Here is a 25,037-nt window from a genome sequence, read left to right as displayed (position 1 = left end):
TGGTTGAGAGTACGCCTGCCGATGCAGGGGACACGGGTTCGTGCCCCGGTCCGGGAAGATCCCACATGCCACGAAGTGGCTGGGCCCGTGAGCCATGGCCGCTGAGCCTGCGCGTCCGGAGCCTGTGCTCCGCAACGGGAGAGGCCACAACAGTGAGAGGCCCGCGTATCGGAAAAAAAAAAAAAAAAGTCAAAGCAGGGTAATATAAAAGGCAAATGCATAAAGCTCTGAGAACAGAGAGGGTGAGGATGGGGCCTCAACTGTGGTGCAGCAGAGACGGGTTTGTGGAGGGATTAATGGAAGGAAGGATAGTGATTTGATTTTCTAAGAATGAGCAGGAGTTAATCAGATGCAGGAAGAAAAGAACATTCCAAGGAGAGGCAGCCCCCCAAGCAGAGACATGGCTGCTTCTGAGACCTTGTTGCAATCGGCCTGATGGCTGGGCTTCTATGGAGCAGCTGCATGAGATGAGGTTAAACCAGAAGACAGGAGTCAGATTAATGTTATTTTCATCTTAACTTCTTAATGGAGTAGACGTAGGGAGAAAATGTTCTTGTTTACATTCTTTGGATAGCTGATCTATAAATCACAAACGTAGAGACTTAGGGATATTATAGAAACTATCCAGTAAAGATTATTATTTTTTTTGTAAAGATTATTTTTATTGACTTCTTCAAAAATTAGTTTCTATTTAGCCCACCCTAAGTCAACTGGAATTATTTGTGGCTTGCTAACAGTTCAATATCTTCGTCCTTTCTTAGGAAAGCACTAAATCTGCTTTGTTCAGTTAGAAATGAACATGTCTCCTGATGAAATTACAGCCCCTTATATGATCCCAGTACTTAATCACTGTTAAATATAAATTTAAGTGCTGAGGGCTTAAAAGTTGCATAGCTTTTACTTTTGGATCTTCAACCTCTCATATACTTATTTTCTCAGATTTCCTGATTTAAAAATGACACGAGATAGATTCAGTCATTAGCCACAAATTAAAGATTTGCCACAAGGCACTTCAGTCCTGTGTAGGCTAAAATTCTGGCTGGCTATTTATGGGATTAATCTTTAAAGTCAACAATCCCGCATCGAGAGGCACTTGGTTGCTGTGCCATTGTTTAAACAATTATTTGGGTGCTTGTTGTGGTGGTGATGTGTCAAATACTGTTCCTAATTATAAAAATCCTATCCTTGGATCAATGTGTACCCAGGTAACATTATTTTCTTCTTTAGGCACGTTCTTTTAAATATTACCAAATGCACAATCACACACAATTACGGATTAAACTTTTGGAACAAGTAGCTGGGATCGTTTGGTGCTAATAGCAGCCAAAGCCGAGATTTGTGTTATACAGAGCAGGAAACTGTGAGCACTTTCATCAGATCTATTTATCGTTCAGCTTAGTTTGTAGTCTTTATTCTGGGTGAATTAATAATAACCCTTTAGAATCACAGAGGACCTTTCTTATGAGAATACAAAGCATTCTCTCATACCTTCTCTAATTCATTTTGCAACAACCCCGTAAAGCAGGAAGGGTCAGGTATTCAGACAGGAAACCAAAGCAGACGCTAAATGACTTTCCCCGGGACATATGGTTAGCCACAGACAGAGCCGTAACAAGAATGTGAGTCCCTTGACATCAGGGTCAGCATGGATGCCATCGGAGTGGTGATTCTCAAAGGAGGATCTGTGAAGGCTCTCAGCTTATCCACAGGCTGGGGGCTATGAAGTCAAAAACATGTCCATTCACTGTTACTATTAATTCTATACAATGAATGTCCGGGATGTGACAATCGCTGTAATATGGTTGCTGGTGTGAGGACTCCTGTCTTTAAAAAAACATATAAAACAACCCTCTCCCCGAGCCCTTCTTCTTGCGCTACTACTCTACTATTTCACTCCTTTTCTCCTTCCTTCCTTCCTTCCTTTTTTCCCCCATCAAGAACAGGACTGAGACACACAGGCTGCAATCCTGGCACAACTTCAAACTAATAATTTAAAATCTTTGTTCAACACTTATTTAGTATGGAATGGGAGACACCAATTTTCTAATAGTAAAAGTATTCTAGAAAAACAGATACACTTAATAATTCACATCAGCTGACCGACATGGGTTTCATTTTTTTTCTCCGGTCGTATTTTTGCAATAATTTTTCAAATAACGACTTCTTGGGAAACATATTAAAGGATTTGAAATGTAAGCAATAAAATAAATCACTTGCTCCCTGTAAACAGCACCCCGCCCGTGCATTATTCAGGTTCAGAATTTAGCTGACTGTAACTGCTGAATTCAAAGACCAGTCAACTTTCATATGTATGCTACAATAGTACTAAACACACACACACCAGAGATTGATTAGCATATATGAGGGAAAGTTCTAATTTTTCACTTTTCACTGGAGGGCACAGTCTACTTTGGTGAGAGGAGAACGGGACCAGTTTTCATTCTGCTCGTTCTATAAAGAGCCCTGAGTACAGCCTTGAAATCACTGGCACCATATTTCTGATTGTTTCCCCAGAACTGTACATCTGCAGCCCTAACCCTTCTCAGAGCTCCAGGCTCACTTTCTAATTGCCTGATTGCAAAATCCCTGTGCAGGTCACTTCTCCACATCAAACTCCATAGGTCCAAATCAACTCAACATTTCTCCTCCAAAATCCGCCAGTTTATGTCTTGAGACTCAAAAAAATATTTCTTTCATGGAAATCTCCTTCTGCATTTCTATAGTCACTAACTTTCGTTTGTTGACTCATTCATTCAATAGTTCATTCAGGAGTCCCTAGGCACTATTCTAGGCACTAGGAAACCAGAGACCCTTAGGAAATTACCTAATGAGCAATGATAGTTACAATCCCCAGATTATAATTATTACAGCGTTACACCCTGGCTCTGTCACCTCATCCCCGAACAAATGCAGTAATCCTTTCCAGGTCCGTTTTCTTCTTCCCCAGATCTATCCATCCTATTCCATCCATTTAATCTATCTTATTACCCTATAGCTGCATTACTTTTCTTAAAAATCCTCTCCTCAAAAACAGTCTGTGAATTTCTACAGCTAATGAAATAGCCCACATTAGGCTCCTTGGCAATCTGGGCAGGGTGTCGTAGAGAATAGAGCCCTCACCTGCGCCTGGGGGACCAGGTTTCAAGACTGACCCCAAACGCTGATGCGAGAGTGACAGAGCCCTTCACCACCCCGTGCCTCAGTCGCCTCACTTGTAAATGAGAAGATCAGATTAAAAACGTATTCATGTCTAAAATCCTTTCCACTCCTGAAATGTTATGCTTCAGTCAATGAATGTGCTCCAGCTAGCAGACGACATGTTTTTCCCATGCAGGTCGTGTTCCTCTGCCCCAGTGTCCTGACTCTAAAATACCTATCTTTACTCTTCTTCTTCTCTCCCATTAAAAACCATGCACATGCCACATGGTTTTGTTCGAATGTCACCCTTTAATCCGTGGACTAGGAGTGAGATCCTCATTTGAACTCTCCTATGACTTTGTACATACCACTTTCTTAAATCAAGTATCCTGTAATTGAAGTGACTTTAAAGTTCACACACTATACGTCAGATGTAAAGAAATGTTATTTAATCACAAGCCTCTATTGTCTTTGAACAGCAATGGAAAAAAATACCTTATCTGGGTAACAGAGTCAATTTTTGTTTAAAGCTTATTCTCTTGCAGTTTAGCTAGGTGTATTTGGGGTACATGTTTTCACAGTTATCTCACACCTCTATATCTTAGTCTTTCTCTCCCAGTAGCTTCTGAGCAACAAGAGATTCCTAGAAAACATCATGGCGGCAGGGGTGAGAGGTCCCTGTCACCTGTGCAGTCCTCAGCTCCTCACTGGTCTCACTGAGCCATGTCACCTCACTTGACCATTGGATGAATTCCTCTTTGCCTGCTGCATCTCCTGGTACTCCCCTGGCCTGTATGCATCTGCTACTGATGCCCAGAGGGCCCACCATGGCTCCCGACCCAACACTGCCCATTTGACCGTGTCCTGCCCTGACATTAGGTCTCCTTGCTTCCCCTTCTGGGCCTGGGCATTTCTGCATCTCCCCATGACACACGTGGGCTGCAGGTTGCAGGGGACCAGGGGTGGGAGGGGCTCCATCTCAAGTACTCTATAGACTGAACACACACAATCATTTCTGCTCTACTGGAGTTGCTCCATGTTATTGTGGGACAAGAGTTGCAGAGCAGCAAAAAGTTATAGACATTAAAATTATCCAATTACTCCACTCATTCTGCTTTATGTTTACTTATTTGAGACTATGCTTTATTCTTCCTACTGGAAGAAACCTGTGTTCAAATTGTGGTTTACTCTTCTCTGTATCCTTCTCCATAAACTAGCCCTAGAAATTTGCAAGTCTTCTGCCATATTTTTCTATCAATTTATTAGATGTTGATTTCTCTTTTTTCTTATAGAAGAGAAAAGGAAAGCAGGTATACAGAACAGACGGGATTAAGAAAATGGATTTAAATTCTTTCTGTGCTTTATAGCTAGGAATTATGAATATTTATCACAGAAGACAAATTTGACAATTAGAAGAAATTTCACTAAAGTGAATGAATTACAGTGTTTATATGATATGGAGGATTTAAAAGCCAGTATAATCTTATATCACATTTACAAAAGTATCATGTCCAAGCCTAAGAAAGTTTATTAGTTATTATTTGTATGCTAGTTACAGAAAAATGTGCTACATGGCTTTATACAAAACGGCTCTTATTGTCTCATGCAACAAGCAGTATTGTAATGGCAGCCCATGGAGGATATGCCAGCTCAGAGATAGTAACTAGGAACCAGGTCTTTTTTATTCTCCAACATCAGCATCCTTGCTACCTCCTCAAAGTCATATGAGGGATGCTACACTTCCAGGTATCTTCTCCTCATCCTAGACAAGAGAAGGATAAAGCGTTCTCTCCCTAGAAGATGTTCGCCTTTTCGTTCAGGAAAAAATGTTCTTCCTAGAGACTGTAACTGAGCAGGACTCTATGGGGCCTTCCCAGGAAAGGACCACCCCCCCACCCGTGACCTCCTTTTGCCTCTTTTTTGTAGAAAAATTTTAGCCTCCTAGGGCTTCCCCGAGTTACAAAGAACAAATTTAATCAGAGAAGTGAGAAAATGCAAAAACAAAGGAAAACAGTCAAGCAAGATAAAATAATAATAGCTTAGCCATTAAACAAAGTCAAGGAACTTTAGTTCCTCCTCAAGGGCTATAGATAATATTCTGAGCCATATCCTTGAGCTGTTCTTCAGATACTGAAAGCCTCACAAGGTGGAAGTTAACTGCATGCTGACCAAAAGCAAGTAGACCCCAAACCAGTTGGAGCTAGAAGGTCAATGATGTTGACTTCTGAAACACCACCCTGTTCCCTGTTACCTCACCACCAACCAAGCAGAAGAATGTCTAGGAGCTGATCACACACCCTACAAACCCCCTCCCTCACCCTGTATCAAAATCCTTTCCCTGAAAGCCATTGAGGAATTCAGGCCTTTTGAGCATTAGCTGCCTGGACTCCTTGCTTGGTGCCCTGCAATAAATGCTGCACTTTCCTTCAACACAAGCCAATGTCAGTAGATTGGCTTTACTGCACACAGGTGAGTGGACCCAACTTTGGTTTGGTAATAAGACTTCTACTTACATATCATTAGCTAAGAATATTCTTCAGGTTCCTCTCCATCTCCCCATAACTGGAAGAGAGTCAGGGACAGTGAGTGCTTTAATTTTCCTGCCTTGAAAAAAAACACAGGAGAAAAGAAGATTGTGAAAAGAAGGCATTCAATTTTGAGTACCATCTTTAACAAGAAATAGATGACAGAACAGCTCTTGCTGAAGAGAGAAATATTTAGCCTCAAGAATAGGAAACTGTATAAAAAAACAATGCCTGTCTTGAAATATTTGAAGGGCTATTATGAGAAGGAGACTTGTTTGTGTTGTTCAAAAAGGCAGATCCAGAATCAATAGGTGGGTCTTACTGGGGAACATTTCCTACTTTACCTTAGTCAGAACACATTTGTTTTCAAGAAAATAAACCTAATCAAATTAGATTAAGATAAAAGTACAATTGACCCTTGAACAACATGTGTTTGAACTGCATAGGTCCACTTATACGTGGATTTTTGTTGTTGAAGTATAGCTGATTTATAATAATGTTATATTAGTTTAAAGTGTACAACACAGTGATTCAGTATTTTTACAGATTAGCGCATTTTTTTTCAGTAGTACATACTACAGTGCTACATGATCCAAGCTTGGTTGAATATGAGGATGCAGAACCACAGATAAGGAGGAACCGCTTCTATGGAGGAACAGTATATACGAAGGGCTGACTATAAATTACAAGTGGATTATGTGGATTTTCAACTCCTTGGAGGGCCGGTGCCCCTAACTCCCACATTGTTCTAGGATCAACTTAGTTAATGACAATAACACAGAGGAATATCATGGAGCATGAGGTACAGCAGGTATCACAGGACCTCAAAGCCATCAGTCATTATCTCTCTCTCCCCTTCCTTCCCTTCTCCTCCCCCTCCTCTCCTTCTCTCAGTCTTCCTCTCTGTCTGTCTGTCTCCATTTCTGTCTCTCTGCCTCTCTCTCACATGTGCACATGGCCTTTCATATCTGCTCCACCTTGCACTGTTGCAGTATTGCTCTCTCTCTGCACACGGCACACCAGTTCTCTGCTAAACTCATTTCTTACTCAGGGCCCACCTCAGGTATCCCAAAAGGATGAATTCCTATAGTTTAAAAAGTTGGTTTCTGGTCTTGATTTTAAATTTCTAAGAGGCCAATATCTCACTGAGTGAAAGTCATATGTTTACCCCTGGTTCTATTAAATGTAATCAAGAAAAACAAGGATCCATGGGACATGGGGCTATCCTTACTTAAACTGTGACAAGGCAAATTCTCTAAGAAGACTTGGAGATAGAGAAGAAATCATGGACATATCAAGTAAATTTTCCCATGTCTGCCCTCTGTCATTCATCTTCCTCTCCACTGTCAAATTAATCTTTCTGAAAGACAGTTTCATTTATATCATGTATCCACCTATTCACAAACTTTCCATGACTAGACTGTCTATAAAATATCACCCGGCACTCAAGGTTCTTCGCAATGTAGTCCCAACGCACTTTTCTAATTTGATTTTTTACTACTCCCCTCTCTTGCTCCAATCAAATACAGAGAAATCTTTTACCCTTTCCCCTGTACTTTGAGTGGCCACACATGCTGTTTGCTCGGGACAGTCCCAGTTTGTTCTGTTGCTGAGGTACAATTATTAAAAGTGCCCCATTTTTAGTCTCTAATATGCCCTGATTTAGATGACAGAGGAATGATCCTCCTACCTAGAGGCCCATCCCCTCATCAACTTCAAGTTGCCAAAGCTTCACTATTACTCAACATCCAGGAAAAATGCCAACTTATTTTTACACAAAGCCTTCTCCAACCTAAGAAGGTCAAAATAATGCCTCTTTCCTCTTAACTCCTTTAGTATTTTATTTGCTTCTTCTCTTTATTATCCTTGGCACTTCCTATATTTTATCATGATTGAAATTTCTGATTGCCCTTGTGCTCATTTGGAGGACCCAGATGAAAAATTATACAATTACCTTGCTTTTGTTAGGATGTAAAGCCAAGAAATGTGTTCAGCCGACCAAGGTGGTTTATCATGCTGCAGAAATGCACCTGGAAAGCACTAAGAAAACAAAATCGCATGGATGAGTGAAATCAACTAAAAATCAAATTTTAACATTAACTCAGTGGCTGCTCTAGGAAACTGAAACAAAATCCCTTTGTTGTGTGTGTCTTAACTTCACTGTCAGGTTCTAGTTAGCTCCAGAGAATGGCTGATATATCAACAACAGAGGTGGCAGGGCTGGGCATGGTGGCAATTCTGGGTACAGTTCTTGTACTCAACCACCTCAGACTCTCTTACCCCTTTCCTGGTGTCTGATGGTAAAGTCATAGAGTCAGGCTCTCAGGGCAGACAGGTCTGGGTCAAACCTCAGTTTTGTCACTTCTAGCTCTATGTCCAGGGCCAGTTACTCATTCTCTTGGAAGCCTTGGTTTCCCCATCAATAAAATAGAGTTTGACAGTGCAGGTCCCCTAGAGAAGTTCTGAGGACTAAAAGAGATAATGGGTGTAATCTGCTTTGCACAGTATGATTCTATAATTATATTTTTATCATTATATGGTTCAAAGTCTGTGAAACATGTATCCCTGAGCACCCATGGAATTATTGCCAGGATATCATAAAGTTACATATACACCAAGCACTGCTGACAGTTGAGTAAATAATATGTCTCACATGCATAAGTGCCATTATTTTTTGAAATATTAGAATTAATACAATAAGAAATAAACTTAAAGCATTCTGAATGCAGCAATTATTATTATTTACTTTATCAGTAGAGACTAATAGTGTTAACTGGATCAGATGACTGGCCATGAGAGTTTCAGATGTTAAAAGTGACTCCAGGGCTTCCCTGGTGGCGCAGTGGTTGAGAGTCCACCTGCCGATGCAGGGGACACGGGTTCGTGCCCCGGTCCAGGAAGATCCCACATGCCGCAGAGCGGCTGGGCCCATGAGCCATGGCCGCTGAGCCTGCACGTCCGGAGCCTGTGCTCCGCAACGGGAGAGGCCACAACATTGAGAGGGCTGCGTACCGCAAAAAAAAAAAAAAAAAAAGTGACTCCATATTTGAAAAGGGTGGTAGTTCCTGCATTCACTTTCCAATTCCTGATAGACCCTTTCAAAGGAGAATTTTCCACTTCTCCAGGTTTCTATGACCAGCTATTTTCCATGACATACATAGCTGGCTCCACTGGCTTCTGCAGGGCTGGGGCACTGAGCCTGGGCCAGCACCTGTGTGTGGCCAAGTGTTTTGGAATCTTACAGTGGATGTGAGGGTGGGGATTACTTGCCCATGACTTGTGAGACAGGAACTGAAAACGTAATCAGACAAAGAGCCTCTAGGAAGTGCCAATCAAATTCCCAGATGTTTATGCAAATGTGTTATCAATTAAAACTTGTTGCGCAGGAAGGGAAAGTTAAGGAGATGCAACTTAGGGGACCCTGGAGAGACAATGTTCAAAGCAGAGGCCCTGGTAAGCAGATATCTGCCTCAACTCTCTACTGGAGGTAAGAGCATCTAAAATCTACATGGGCAAGTGAACACAGTTCTGCTATTACAGTGTCATTTTTTCACGAAAACATATTATACCCTCAACTTGAGTGTCAGTACTTTATGTACAAACATAAAGTCTGACTCAAGTTTATACCCCATGTAATATCTGGAAGAATGTCTTGCACATATTAGGTGTTCAAGAGCTGTCTCCTAACTATTAGCATCATTCAGCCTTGGAAGAGGCTGCCCTCTCTGATGATACACATTACATCCCTTGTGGTATTTAAGCAATGTCTCATAAAAAATTGTGTACTGGGGAGATCTTCAAGATGGCGGAGAAGAAAGACGTGGAGCTCAACTTCCTCCCCATAAATACATCAGAAATACATCTACATGTAGAACAACTCCTACAGAACACCTACTAAACACTGGCAAAAGACCTCAGACTTCCCAAAAGATTTTTTTTTTTCCTTTTTCTCTTTTTGTGAGTGTGTATGTGTATGCTTCTTTGTGTGATTTTGTCTGTATAGCTTTGCTTTTACCATTTGTCCTAGGGTTCTGTCTGTCTGTTGTTTGTTTTTGTATAGTTTTTAGTGCTTACTATCATTGGTGGATTTGTTTTTTGGTTTGGTTGCTCTCTTCTTTCTTTTCTTTTTTTATTACTTTTTAATTTTTTAAAATTGTAATAATTTTTTCTAGGTTTTTTTTTTTGTTTTTTTTTTTTTGCGGTATGCAGGCCTCTCACTGTTGTGGCCTCTCGCGTTGCGGAGCACAGGCTCCGGACGCGCAGGCTCAGTGGCCATGGTTCACGGGCCTAGCTGTTCCGTGCCATGTGGGATCTTTCCGGACCAGGGCATGAACCCGTGTCCCCTGCACCGGCAGGCAGACTCTCAACCACTGCGCCACCAGGAAAGCCCTCTAGTTTTTATTTTAATAACTTTATTTTTTTTTCTTCCTTTCTTTCTTTTTTTCTCCTTTTTCTTTTGAGCCATGTGGCTGACAGGGGCTTGGTGCTCCAGCCACGTGTCAGGCCTGTGCCTCTGAGGAGGGAGAGCCGACTTCAGGACATTGGTTCACCAGAGACCTCCGAGCTCCACATAATATCGAACGGTGAAAGTGTGCCCAGAGACCTCCATCTCAATGCTAAGACCCAGCTCCACTGAACAACCAGCAAGCTACAGTGCTGGACACCCTATGCCAAACAACTACCAAGACAGAAAGACAACCCCACCCATGAGCTGAAAAACTGCCTAAAATCATAATAAGGTCACAGACACCCCAAAACACACCACCGGACACAGTCCTACCCATCAGAAAAACAAGGTCCAGCCTCATCCACCAGAACACAGGCACCAGTCCCCTCCACCAGGAAGCCTACGCAACCCACTGAACCAACCTTACCCACTGGGGCAGATGCCAAAAACAACGGGAACTATGAACCTGCAGCCTGTGAAAAGGAGACCCCAAACACAGTAAGTTAAGCAAGATGAGAAGACAGGGAAATACACAGCAGCTGAAGGAACAAGGTAAAAACCCACCAGACCGAACAAATAAAGAGGAAATAGGCAGCCTACCTGGAAAAGAATTCAGAGTAATGATGGTAAAGATGATACAAAATCTTGGAAACAGAATGGAGAAAATGCAAGAAACATTTAACAAGGACCTAGAAGAACTAAAGAGCAAGCAAACAATGATGAACAACACAATAAATGAAATTTAAAATTCTCTAGAAGGAATCAATAGCAGAATAACTGAGGCAGAAGAACAGATAAGTGACCTGGAAGATAAAATAGTGGAAATAACTGCGGCAAAGCAGAATAAAGAAAAAAGAATGAAAAGAGGAGAGTCTCAGAGACCTCTGGGACAACATTAAACACACCAACAGAGGGGGCAAGGTCCTGAGGTCCGCACGTGCTGCACGGCCAGACGCAGCAGGCGTGGTGGAGGATGGAGGCGGTAAGTCCGACGCAACAGTCGGGGTTGCCCGTGAGAAGGTGGCGGTGTAGGCACACGGGCTACGTGGAGGCCGGCAGTGGTGGCCGGGCCATGGCGGGAGACCGTTTTCGTTGGGCTCCCTGAGGTGTGCTCCCTGAAGTCTCGGCGAGCCGTGACCCATGGGCTCATTGAGCAGCCGAGTGCTGTGCCACCCGGGGTGAGCCCGAGCCCAGCAGGAACCCGGTTCTGGGGCTGGGGGCTCGGCCTGGAGGCCGGAGAGTGGTGGCGACGCAGCCGCCCACGGCTTCTGTTACTGTCCGGGCAGCCGTAAGCACAAGCAGAGCAGAGGGGCCTTCTGCTACTGTCACCCCGATTCTGAGACAGACGAGGATGAGCAGGAAGGGGACGGGCAGCAGTGACTCCTCAACACCTCTCGAAGGAAAAAATTGAAGAGTACGTCCAAATATATTTATCAAACATTATTTTTAAATGGTGAAAAAAGTGGCATTAAGATTTGTGCTCTAGGAGAGGAGTGGAGCTTACACTAAATATATTTATGTCAATCTGGCTACTTTTCTAGTATGTTTGGTGGTTCATGGAAGGAGTCCAGCATGAATATTATTGAACTGGAGACTCCAGACCAGAATATTGATATAGAAGCACTGCAGGTGGCATTTGGGTCATTGTATCGAGATGATGTCTTAATAAAGCCCAGTCCAGTTATTGCCATTTTAGCAGCAGCTTGTATGCTGCAGTTGGATGGTTTAATACAGCAGTGTGGTGAGACGATGAAGGAAACAGTTAATGTGAAAACCGTATGTGGCTATTACACATCAGCAGGGACCTATGGACTGGACTCTGTAAAGAACAAGTGCCTTGAATGGCTTCTAAACAATCTGATGACTCACCAGAATGTTGAACTTTTTAAAGAATTCAGTATAAATGTCATGAAACAACTCATTGGTTCATCTCACTTATTTGTGATGCAAGTGGAGATGGATGTATACACAGCCCTTAAAAAGTGGATGTTCCTTCAACTTGTGCCTTCTTGGAATGGATCTTTTTTTTTTTTTTTTTTTTTGCGGTACGTGGGCCTCTCACCGCTGTGGCCCCTCCCGCTACGGAGCACAGGCTCCAGACGCGCAGGCTCAACGGCCATGGCTCACGGGCCCAGCTGCTCCGCGGCATGTGGGATCCTCCCGGACCGGGGCACGAACCCGCGTCCTCTGCATCTGCAGGCAGACTCCCAACCACTGCGCCACCAGGGAAGCCCTGGAATGGATCTTTAAAACAGCTTTTGACTGAAACAGATGTCTGGTTTTCTAAGAGGAGAAAAGATTTTGAAGGTATGACCTTCCTTGAAACTGAGCAAGGAAAACCATTTGTGTCAGTATTCAGACATTTAAGGTTACAGTATATTATCAGTGATTTGGCCTCCGCGAGAATTATTGAACAAGATTCTCCGGTACCTTCAGAATGGCTATCTTCTGTGTATAAACAGCGGTGGCTTGCTATGCTCTGGGCAGAACAAGACAGTGAGGTGGGGCCACAAGAAATCAATAAAGAAGAGCTAGAGGGAAATAGCATGAGGTGTGGTAGAAAGCTTACCAAAGATGGTGAATACTGCTGGTGGTGGACAGGTTTTAACTTCGGCTTTGACCTGCCTGTAACTTACACCAATCGATACATCATTTTCAAACGCAATACACTGAATCAGCCATGTAGTGGATCTGTCAGTTTACAACGTCGAAGGAGCACAGCATTTAGATTACGTTTGGCTTCTTTTGATAGTAGTGGAAAACCAATATGTAGTAGAACAACTGGCTATCAAATACTTACACTTGAAAAGGACCAAGAACAAGTAGTGATGAACCTGGACAGCAGGCTTCTGATCTTCCCTTTATATATCTGCTGTAACTTCCTGTGTATATCGCCAGAAAAAAGAACTGAAAATAATCATCATCCAGAAAATCCAGAAAACTGAGGAGCTCATCAGCTGGAAACAGTAGCGCTTTGTAAACTTTTCTGGCCAGCTTTAATTTAATGGCCCTGCAGATAATTCACATCTAAGGTGACTAACAGTGACAAAGGCCTTATGAACTGTTCAGATAATACAGAAGACTATTCTTATCCTCATTACATTTCTATGCATATATAAAAAAACATTTTAAAGCCAAGAAAATATCTGTCAAACCGTTTGTTATAAAGATGTCGACTCATGCTTTTTAATTTGGCATCAGTAGAAAATTGCCGTAGGTAAATTTCACATTTCTCTGCAACCAAATATAGAGTTAATTTTTAGCTTGAACTTTGATCCTACCTAATGTTAGTGAACCTCAATTATCCATCTGTAAGTTTTATTTTTATTTGGCTAAAAGAATGCCAAAGGAATAATTTGGCCAATTATAAATGCTGTTTCAGTTGGTGTGTTTAAAGCTGTCCTTTAATTTTTTCAACTTCTCTTTATGATTCCTCCTCCTAGTTGAATATTCTTCCAATCTATATATGTTTTTAATCATTAAATTTTTTTTCATGGTTAAAAAAAAAAAAAAAAAAACCCAACATTCGAATTATAGGGGTCCCAGAAGAAGAAGAGAAAAAGAAAGGGGCTGAGAAAATATTTGAAGACATTATAGTTGAAAACTTCCCTAATATGGGAAAGGAAACAATCAAGTCCAGGAAGCTCAGAGAGCCCCATACAGGATAAATCCAGGGAGAGACATGCCAAGACACAAATTAATCAAACTATCAAAAATTAAAGAAAAAATATTAAAAGCAGCAAGGGAAAAGAAACAAATAACATAGAGGGAATTCCCATAAGGTTAACAGCTGATCTTTCAGCAGAAACTCTGCAAGCCAGAAGGGAGTGGCAGGACATATTTAAAGTGATGAAAGGGAAAAACCTACAACAAAGATTACTCTACCCAGGAAAGATATTATTCCGATTCAACAGAGAAATTAAAACCTTTACAAACAAGCAAAAGCTAAGAGAATTCAGCACCACCAAACTAGCATTACAACACATGCTAAAGAAACTTCTCTAGGCAGGAAACACAAGAGAAGGAAAGGACCTACAATAACAAACTCAAAACAATTTAGAAAATGGTAATAGGAACATACATATCGATAATTACCTTAAATGTAAATGGATTAAATGCTCCAACCAAAAGACATAGACTGGCAGAATGGATACAAAAACAAGATCTGTATACATGCTGTCTACAAGAGACCCACTTCAGGTCTAGGGACACATAAGACTGAAAGTGAGGGGAAGGAAAAAGATATTCCATGCAAATGGAAATCAAAAGAAATCTGGAGTAGCAATTCTCATATCGGACAAAATAGACTTTAAAATAAAGACTATTACAAGAGACAAAGAAGGACACTACATAATCATCAAGGGATCAATCCAAGAAGGAAATATAACAATTGTAAATATTTATGCACCCAACATAGGAGTACCTCAATACATAAGGCAAATGCTAAAGATGCTTTCATGTAAAAGAATGAAATTAGAACACTCCCTAACACCATACACAAAAATAAACTCAAAATGGATTAAAGACCTAAATGTAAGGCCAGACACTATAAAACTCTTAGAGGAAAACATAGGCAGAACACTCTATGACATAAATCACAGCAAGATCCTTTTTGACCCACCTCCTAGAGAAATGGAAATGAAAACAAAAATAAACAAATGGGACCTAATGGAACTTCAAAGCTTTTGCACAGCAAAGGAAACCATAAACAAGACGAAAAGACAACCCTCAGGATAGGAGAAAATATTTGCAAATGAAGCAACTGACAAAGGATTAATCTCCAATATTTACAAGCAGCTCATGCAACTCAGTATCAAAAAAACAAACAACCCAATCCAAAAATGGGCAGAAGACCTAAATAGACATTTCTCCAAAGAAGATATACAGATTGCCAACAAACACGTGAAAGAATGCTCAACATCACTAATTATTAGAGAAATGCAAAACAAAACTACAATGAGGTATCACCTCACACCAGTCAGAATGGCCATCATCAAAAAATCTACAAACAATAAATGCTGGAAAGGGTGTGGAGAAAAGGGAACCCTCTTGCACTGTTGGTGGGAATATAAATTGATACAGCCACTGTGGAGAACAGTATGGAGGTTCCTTAAAAAACTAAAAATAGAACTACCATATGATCCAGCAATCCCACTACTGGGCATAAACCCAGAGAAAACCATAATTCAAAAAGAGTCACGTACCACAATGTTCATTGCAGCTCTATTTACAATAGCCAGGACATGGGAGCACCCTAAGTGCCCATAGACAGATGAAAGGATAAAGAAGATGTGGCACATATATACAATGGAATATTACTAAGGCATAAAAAGAAACAAAATTGAGTCATTTGTGAGGTGGATGGACCTAGAGACTGTCATACAGAGTGAAGTAAGTCAGAAAGAGAAAAACAAATACCATATGCTAACGTATATATGGAATCTTAAAAAAGTAAAATAAAAATAAAAAGTCATGAAGAACCCAGGGGCAGGACAGGAATAAAGACGCAGATGTAGAGAATGGACTTGAGGACACAGGGAGGGGGAAAGGTAAGCTGGGAAGAAGTGAGAGAGTGGCATTGACATATATACACTACCAAATGTAAAACAGATAGCTAGTGGGAAGCAGCCACATAGCGCAGGGAGATCAGCTCGGTGCTTTGCGACCACCTAGAGGGGTGGGCTAGGGAGGGTGAGAGGGAGTCGCAGAAGGGAGGAGATATGGGGATATATGTATATGTATAGCTGATTCACTTTGTTATAAAGCAGAAACTAACACACCATTGTAAAGCAATTATACTCTAATAAGGATGTTAAAAAACAAACAACAACAACAAAAAGATGCAAAAAACAGAAAGGATACACAGATAGGATCACAGGGAGCGCCTTGTGAAGGCGCATCGGTGGAGCTTGGGAGCCAATAGCTTGATTAGAGCCCTTCATACTTCTCTCTGTTTAAACCCTCTGCCTTAACAAAAGAGCAAGCATGCAGGGGCACTGAACTGTTTTCAATGTTCTGTACATGACTCAGGCTTCTATGCTGTTCATGTGTTTTGATATAAAGTTGAATAAACCAAACTCTAGTTGTTGCCATTGTTTTTTTTTTCTTTTTTTTTTAACAACTTTATTGGAGTGCAATTGCTTTACAATGGTGTGTTAGTTTCTGCTGTATTACAGAGTGAATCAGCTATATGTATACATATACCCCCCCATATCTCCTCCCTCTTGCATCTCCCTCCCACCCTCCCTATCCCACCCCTCTAGGTGGTCACAAAGCATGAAGCTGATCTCCCTGTGCTATGCGGCTGCTTCCCACTAGCTATCTATTTTACATTTTGTAGTGTATATATGTCCATGCCACTCTCTCACTTTGTCCCAGCTTACCCTTCCCCCTTCCCATGTCCTCAAGTCTATTTTCTACATCTGCGTCTTTATTCCTGTCCTGCCCCTAGGTTCTTCAGAACCCTTTTTTTTTTTTAGATTCCATATAGATGTGTTAGCATACGGTATTTATTTTTATCTTTCTGACTTATTTCATTCTGTATGACAGTCTCTAGGTCCATCCACCTCACTACAAATAATATTCCATTGTATATATGTGCCACATCTTCTTTATCCTTTCATCTGTCTATGGGCACTTAGGGTGCTCCCATGTCCTGGCTATTGTAAATAGAGCTGCAATGAACATTGTGGTACATGATTCTTTTTGAATTATGGTTTTCTCAGGGTATATGCCCAGTAGTGGGATTCCTGGGTCATATGGTAGTTCTATTTTTAGTTATTTAAGGAACCTCCATACTGTTCTCCATAGTGGCTGTATCAATTTACATTCCCACCAACAGTGCAAGAGTGTTCCCTTTTCTCCACACCCTCTCCAGCACTTATTGTTTGTAGATTTTTTGATGATGGCCATTCTGACTGCTGTAACACACTATTGTAAAGAAATTATACTCCAATAAAGATGTTTAAAAAAATTGTGTACTGAAAATTAGAAAAAGTTTAGTAAAACATATGTTAGTGCGGCCATAGAAGAATTGGACATGAAGACATCCAAAACTGCTTCTAATGCCAAGCATCAGTGATTCTATATTCTGAAGTTAACGTCTATAGTTCTATGATAATGCAAATTTTGACTCAATGATTTAATGGACAGCACTCTTGAAAATAAAATTCAAGCAATATTATGCCTGATAGAAAGCATTTTTTAAAAGTTCTTATGCATTTTAAAAATTGTATAATTTCAAATGTTCATTAGGATATAACTGAGTAGTCCTCTTTCCCTACTTACTAGTATGTGCCAGGGTGCCATAATTATAAGAGTAATTATGAAAGGCAAATGTACTCCCTCAAAATGAAATTTATTTTATTCCTCTCAGTAAAAATACCTTGGGAAATCTATGAAAATTATTATAGATGTAGAGAAGTTCTACTTTGGGAAAAGACATTAAAATAGGGCATGGAGAAAAAATAATCACGTAATAGATGGAAATATTACATAATACTCCATACATGAAAATGCCTGTTCTCTTTTGCACAGAAATAGTAGAAGAATGCAGTAAAATCTGTTCACCATCCATGGAGGTCCAAGTGTTAGAAGATGTTTTATGTACTTTGCCTTTTTATCGTACCTCTGATTTTGGTTAGTTTATGGCTCTGCTTCAAGTTTACTTTTATAGAGATTAATGCAATTTATACAGTATATTTCATTTTATGATATACTTAACAATAAGTGGATAGTAATTAAGGCTGTGTGATATGGAGGAAAAATGTCCAGGAACTAAATACATTTAAAAAAAATGTGCTCTTTGAGTTTAATAGCATTTGAAGTATTTAAATAGCTTAAATTAAATTAGAGTTAATAGAGTTTAATTAAGGTTATAGTCAAAAAAGAAATATTCTCTCATAAAAAAGAAAGTTATTCTGGAGTCATGGACGTTTTTTCTCTTGATTCTCCGTGAAGAAACATCTTTGGGTTATTAGGAGTCTTCACGATTACCGTGCAGTCAAAGGCTCATGAATTGACGATGTTGCGTGAGAACTAAGAAGTATTCCATTTCCACAGGTGAAATTTCTTACAGAAAACCCCAATGTAGGTATGCAGAAATTGTTAACACATGAGGCCAACCAAAATTCTACTACATTCCACATTCAAACATGCAGCAAAAATGACTGACATGAAGTGGAAATGGAGAATAGCCTCTCTAGCCAAACTTGTGCATAGGGAACCTCAGAGATGCTTTTCCCTAAATCAGACAAGTGAGGACTTGTTTAGGGTTTTTTGTTTGTTTCTCATTTAAATTGTGCAATGATGGACTTAGTTCTGGCATTGGACAGTGGCCTGCTTAGTTCTGGCACTGGATGGTGGCCTGCTTCTAAAGGCAGGATCCGGAGGGGAGTTGATGAGATAGTAGGAGGCTAGCAGAGCTTCAAAAGCCAGCAGAACCTGACTGATGGCACCATCCTGGCTTCTGATAGGGCCAATCTTAATACCATCACATACACTGTCAGGGTCTCTTGGTATTCACTAGTATTGGTATGTTTTTTCCAGATGTATGGATTGGCATATGACATATGGGTCAAATACCCATTTCCATTCCCTTAATAAATCAAATTCTAATGCTCTTAAAAAAACAAATTCTAAATATCTAAAGCAACAACATCAATTTCATTTAAGTTTATCTTTATCCTTATATAGGTAAGTTCAGATTTTTTTAAATGAAAATAAACCCGAAATTAGTCACACACACCCACACACACACACACACACACACACAGAACAACTTTGGGAGGGAAGAAAAGAAAACCTGCCAAATAGAAGATATAAAGACAATTCAACTACAAACTGAACTCCGTTTTTTTCCCTCTTGGCTCAGATGGAATGAAGCTGGAGTGATGTTAAGCTACATTGTCATTTCCATGGGAAGAGTAAAGGAATGACATAAAGTTTAATCCTCTATGCATGGAGGCCAAACTACTTAGCTCTATTTTTGATTCTGGTTTGTTTATAAATGTATCTCACATTTTCTTTTGTAATCATTAGTACAGCAAATGTTGCATAGCACTTGGCACAATGCAGTTACTGAATAATGAATGAAAGAATTAGTTAATTAGTGAAAGAATATAAATTTCAGATGTCTTTACTCATTTGCTTAACTAAGATCCCAATCAAAACTGAAAGCCTCTTTTGGGTTATCCTGTGAGTATTATAAGAGAACAATTGTCTCATTTCTCAAAAGAAAAAGGACTGACTTCCTTTGAATCAACTGAAACCCCCATCATTATTCTTAAATTTTAAAACAGAGCTTTAAAAGAAGTCCTCCAATTACTTTAAAAGAAAAAAAAACACAACTTCAAGTGTGATTTTCTGGTGACTTGGGTTCTTGATATTCTTTGATTTGCTTACTTTTTCTATAAAATGAATGGTGATTAAAGTATCTTATAATCCAAGTCACTATGAGTGGTGTAGTAAAGTATACAAAACATGAGGAAATATAATATGTTATATTTCTGATTAGCTGTGTGAATTTTGGCAAGTCATTTAGCCTATTTGGACCTTAGTTTCCTCACTGTGAAAGTTTCACTCAAGAGCTGTTGTGAGGACAAATAAGGTATGAACGTAATATAAGACATGATATCAATGGAAGACATTTCTGCAATATTTATGTAAATCACATTTTTCAAGTTAGATCATTTAGAGATAAAAACATATCTAGATTTAGAGATAAAAACATGTCTAGAAGAGTGGGTAAATGAAAAGAATACTGGACTTGGTATCAAGAGACGTATATTCAAGTCCCAACAGTTTTACCTTTGTAGACCAGAGCCCTTGGCCATTCTGAACCTCAGTTTCCTCATCTACAAAATGGAGGTAATAATACCTCACAGTGTGGTTGTGATCTAAGATATAGAGAAAATTAAGGAGAGACAGGAGCTAGTCTTTTCTGTGAGGAAACTACATAGTTCAGCCTCCTTCATTTCATGAAGATGAAGGGAAAGGCTGCAGGACCAAGGTGGGTTCCATCTCCCACCATGAAGAATCCAGAGCCTCCTATGAAGGCAACGTTCAGGCATGTAACAGCTATCTACTTCTGATTTTAAACTCTAGGGGTTTTCCCACTCACTTTGAGAGCCTCCACCTTGTTGTTCCAACATCACATCCAGTCTCTTCATGGAAAAGCCATAACCAAGAGAACAGGATCACTTGGCCAGAAGGGTTCTTAGAGGTCCTTTTTTTTTTTTTTTTTTTTTACGGTACACAGGCCTCTCACTGTTGTGGCCTCTCCCGTTGCGGAGCACAGACTCTGGATGCGCAGGCTCAGCGGCCATGGCCCACGGGCCCAGCCGCTCCGCGGCATATGGGATCCTCCCAGACCGGGGCACGAACCCTGGTCCCCTGCATCAGCAGGCGGACTCTTTGGTGTCATCCTTCCTGGTGTCCAGTTCCAGTTCTGCAGCTTACTGGGTGTGAGGGCTTGAGCACGTTACTTGGCTTCTCTGAACCTCAATTTTCACATGCTATAAAAGAGGAATAATAATATCTATTCCAGTGGATTTTAAGAGGATTAAGTTAGAGAATCAAATGCCTGTAACTCGGTAAATTTTAAATAAACATTGGCTATGATTTGGGTTAATTCCTTCATTTGATGGGTACAAAGAAAATAATAACAATAAATATAAGTAATTCCTGATATAGCTCCTTGCCTTTTGAGCGTATTTTCCCATGTGTTACCTTATCTAATCCTTTTGGTGCCCCGTGGAGTGGAACAGGAAACCGAAGTACAGGCAGATGATGCAATGCGCCCAGGATCTCTGCCAGAGCTCTTAAGTTAGGTCTCTTTGACTCCCAGACAATACATTTTCAGTTGGATCAGGCTAACCCTAGGCAGAAGGATTAATAATAGCTACCACTCACTTTGGGTTAGGCATTGGTTGGGCCTTTACATGTGTTATCTTGTTTAAGCCTCATAACAACTTTATAGTAAAGAAAATATTAGAATCTCCATTTCAAAAAAGTTAAAGTAACATGCACAGGGTAATTGAGCTATTAAGTACTGGAGCCAAGTTTGAACCCAACCAATTTCATGTTTTATCATTAAACTAAACTGTCTCCTGATAGAAAGCTATGCTGGAGCACAGTGTTCAAGAAAGAATGTGTCTTTATCCAGTATTATGAGAAGTGAGGGAGAACACGGATTAATAGCAATATGCCAAGACCTTCATATAAGATCTACCGTGTTAAGCACTTTACCTATGTTATCTTCATAGCTACCTCAAAAGGTATATGTTATTACTCCCACCGAAACAGACTCAGAGAAATTATCCTTCACTTAAAATTACAAGGCTAATGGCAAAGCTAAGATTTAAACCCAGATGTGAGAGTGAAGCTCTTGACCTTTCTATGACAATGACACTGTAGGCTTTTAAAACATAGGTGAATTTAGACATCATCTCCACTGGTTCTCACCCTTGCCTATGAGCAAACTGAGGCCGTAGGAGCCCATGTTTTTCCTCGCAGTTAGAACTTGTGACAGAAGTCAACTTGCCCAACTCCTAACCCAGTGATCTTTCTAGCTCACCAGGAAGTATAAATGTGACCTCTGTCCTGGGGAACTCATACTCTAGGTGGAGAAACACAATCAGAAAGCAACACATGTTAACATGTATCAGAGGCTGCATCCTGTGCAGAAGGGGCATGTTTTCTAGAAGTTACAGAGACACTGGGTCAGGGAGGGCAGAAGAGATAAGTGTGCAGACTCTCCAGTTTAAGACACATAAGAATCACCCCTGAGGAGCCCATTTAAATGCAGATTCCCAGGCTGGGAACAGAAAGTCTGAAAATAACAGTCTACATTGTTTAATAAATAGCTCTGATTCCAAAGCATACGCTCTAATTCCCTGCTCTGAGAAATAGGAAACTTGTGAGTATGTTGAAAGAGCAGTAAAAACATAAGATTGGGTATAGAAGATAAGAGCAGATTGAAGAGCATTTGGGAAACCAGGTAAAACAATGCACATTTGATATAATAAAGAGGGGAGCTTTGGAGAAGGGGAGCCAAGATGAGTGAGGGCTCCATGAAGAATGGAGTGAAGCAGTGAGTTCATGGGATGAGGAATAAAAGGTAGGAAGATGAAGGGGTGTGTTTTAGAAGCATTTCAAATGGCAAATCCATAGAACGGGCAGCTGGTCAGATGCAGGGCATAAAGCAGATGGACTGTACAAGCACCTGGACAGAGGAGAAGTAGTGGGTCTGGCTATGGAGGTGCACACCTACGCATGGCTAAATGCTAATAAATACCACTTTAGTCGTACGCTGTGACAAAGTTAAAAATTCTTCTTGAAACATATAGTCATAAAAGATACAAAGTGCTCCTTTCAGCAATTCCTATGTGAAAAAGGAGGCCAAACCTCACATTCCTCGTAGAGTCCTGAAAAGAACCCTTTTAAAAGGACACAAATTAGAAAATGTTTTGCTGATACTTGATCTCCCCCAAACTGGGAGGCCCTCGGTTTGGCTCGGAAAAGGTTGATTATTTAACTCTTCTTCAGCAGTTTTCTTCATATCTCTTCATTTTTGCCCAAAGACAGAACAGTGAAAAACTAATACTGGATATTCAGAAAACTATCTTCAGAAAAATCTTAAAATGCTCAACCAGCATCTTTTTTAATCCTTTCTGCAGTTAGAAGAAAGATGAGGCACTAAAATTGGATATCAAGGAGTTCTAGTCTGGAATGGGTAATCTTGCCCAAAAAAGAGAAAAAAATCAATAAGATAAGAATACAACTCAATTTCAGTTAAACCAGATAAACCACAAATAACTCTAAGAACTTTCTAATTGTTTTTTTTGTTATAACTAAAGGATCCAGGTCTTTGAAGTTTTTTCCATTAACACTTGAAAATAGAAGCAGGACACTACGGTCTATATCAGTGGTACCCAACCTTTTTGACATCAGGGACCGGTTTCGTGGAAGACAATTTTTCCTGAGGCGGGGGGGGGGGGGGGGGGGGAGGGGGGATAGTTCAGGCAGTAATGTGAGAGATGGGGAGTGATGGGGAGCGGCAGATGAAGCTTAGCTCGCTCACCTGCGGCTCACCTCCTGCCGTGAAGCTGGCTAACATCCGAGGCCCAGGGGTTGGGGACCCCTGGTCCATATCATGTTTAAGATGCATGCGATCTAAAATGAAAACCTGAGACTCAAAGGCTAACCAACTAAGTGACAGTGTGTGTACATTTTCTTAACAACTCATACATTATCACTGAGCACTGCAGAGACACTGAAGGGGTTGGGTAAAAAAAGGAGGGCATTATAATTCAACTACAAAGTCTAGTTCACTAGCTAGAACATTAGTAAATGTCAATGGATCAGCTTTGTTAATCTATGAACTTTGTACTTTAAAATGTTTGCTTTACACATGATCGTTGATATAACCTAAGTTTTTCAATTTGAGGACTTCAGGTCCCATAGTTTAAAGAGGAAAGAAATCATCTGCTCTTATTTAGACAGTTTATTTCAGTAAAACAACAGGGATCTTTTGGTTGTTTCTGCCTCCATCCCCCGCCAAAATATACTAGTGTTACCGAGCCTAAGCTCGTACTGCTTACCGCACAACAGGCCAATAATCGAGAGACGAGCTGTTGGGGCAGGGAACAATGACTTTATTCAGAAAGCCAGCAAACCACGAAGCTGGTGGACTTGTGCCCCAAAGAACCATCTTGCCTGAGTTAGGATTCAGGCTCCTTTTATTACTAAAAGGGGAGGGAGTAAAGTCAAACACTTCCTGGTTCCCATCAGCCTCCAGAGGGTATGTGTTAATTTCTTCCTCCCTGCAGTCATTCACGGGTGGGCCTGGTCAGGATGTTTCCTGTGAGCCAAAGGTATTTTAGCTTAATGCTCATTACCTGGGAAGCAGGGTTCCCAGAGATGGGCCATTATGTATAAGTTAAGCTTATAGGCAACATCCCTTTAGTGATTAACTTGTTATAGAATACAAAAGGTTCTTCCCTATTACACTGAGAGTCCACCTACTCATCAAGGAATTCTGATTATTATAGCAAATGTTATTAGATGAACCAGTCATTCTGGGCTCACAAGAACAGAATTTGGAGTATTTCTATGCTAAAACTAATCTGATCATTGGAAATATTTCAATACTTTATTTAACTTGTGGTCATTCTCATTTATTCATTTATTTCTTATTAAACTGAGTACCTATTATAAAACAGGTACTGCTAGGTGTCAGAAAAAGGATAGTTGAAATATGTGGGAAGGTGGGATTATAAAAATGAAGAGCTCACAGTCAAGTGAGAGAGAGTTAATTATGCAAATAGCTAGAATTTAATGTGAGAAACACCATAATGGATAAATACCAAATGCTGTGGCTACACAGAAATATGAGGGGGAAGGTTTCATTTGAACCCAGTCTAAAAGAATAAATAACAACTAAGTAAAAGGGAGTGACATTCAGGGCAAGGCATTCTTGGCAGGTAACAAGCTATGAAAATGCTAAGATATATGAAAAGAGAGACTGTGTTGGCGGGGCCATGAGTATGTCTATGTGGTAAAACAAAGGGAATCTTAGGATGTCCAGATCTTAGAGAGGATCTTAGGAGGACGATGATAGGAAAACACAATCTAGCCAGATTGTGAAGGAGGTTATATGACATATCCTATAATAAAGTGCGAGCTGTTGGCAGTTTTTACATAGGGGGAGCTCCATATAACATTTGGATCTTAGAGAATTTCCATCTTTGTCAGAAGGATGGATTGGAGTGTGGCGATGACTCAGTGTAGAGAGAAAGCTGGCACAGGTGTGGACAAGGATATGGGGTGGATAGAAGGAGGTATACTGAACACCACTGGCGAAGGGGAGAGGTAGGGTGAGGATAAAGATGTGGTTTCCCACTTGGGTTGCTGGTAGGCAGTTTTTT

The 25,037-nt window shown here is 40.5% G+C and overlaps 1 protein-coding gene and 1 long non-coding RNA gene across 2 annotated transcripts in view; one reads left to right on the top strand and one right to left on the bottom strand.

Annotated features, from left to right (window-relative positions):
* Positions 1-5,671: 5,671 nt before the first annotated feature.
* The window catches only part of LOC114886029, a 59,078-nt gene continuing 39,712 nt past the window's right edge, over positions 5,672-25,037 (bottom strand). The window contains exons 3-5 of the long non-coding RNA XR_003791230.1: positions 20,231-20,624; positions 7,618-7,703; positions 5,672-5,742 (exon numbers count right to left, since the gene is read on the bottom strand). This is a non-coding gene — a long non-coding RNA (uncharacterized LOC114886029). The remainder of the gene's footprint in view (positions 5,743-7,617; positions 7,704-20,230; positions 20,625-25,037) is intronic.
* Positions 11,251-13,055, top strand: LOC114886028 (germ cell-less protein-like 1). The gene is given in 2 exon segments (XM_029206527.1): positions 11,251-12,118; positions 12,343-13,055. Coding segments are annotated over 2 exon segments (1,581 nt in total).

The sequence above is a fragment of the Monodon monoceros genome, unplaced genomic scaffold, assembly GCF_005190385.1.
Source record: "Monodon monoceros isolate NGI ecotype Baffin Bay Population unplaced genomic scaffold, NGI_Narwhal_1 Super_Scaffold_6, whole genome shotgun sequence".
In the NCBI taxonomy this organism is placed as follows: domain Eukaryota; kingdom Metazoa; phylum Chordata; class Mammalia; order Artiodactyla; family Monodontidae; genus Monodon; species Monodon monoceros.
This window is presented reverse-complemented; position numbering and strand designations above follow the sequence as displayed.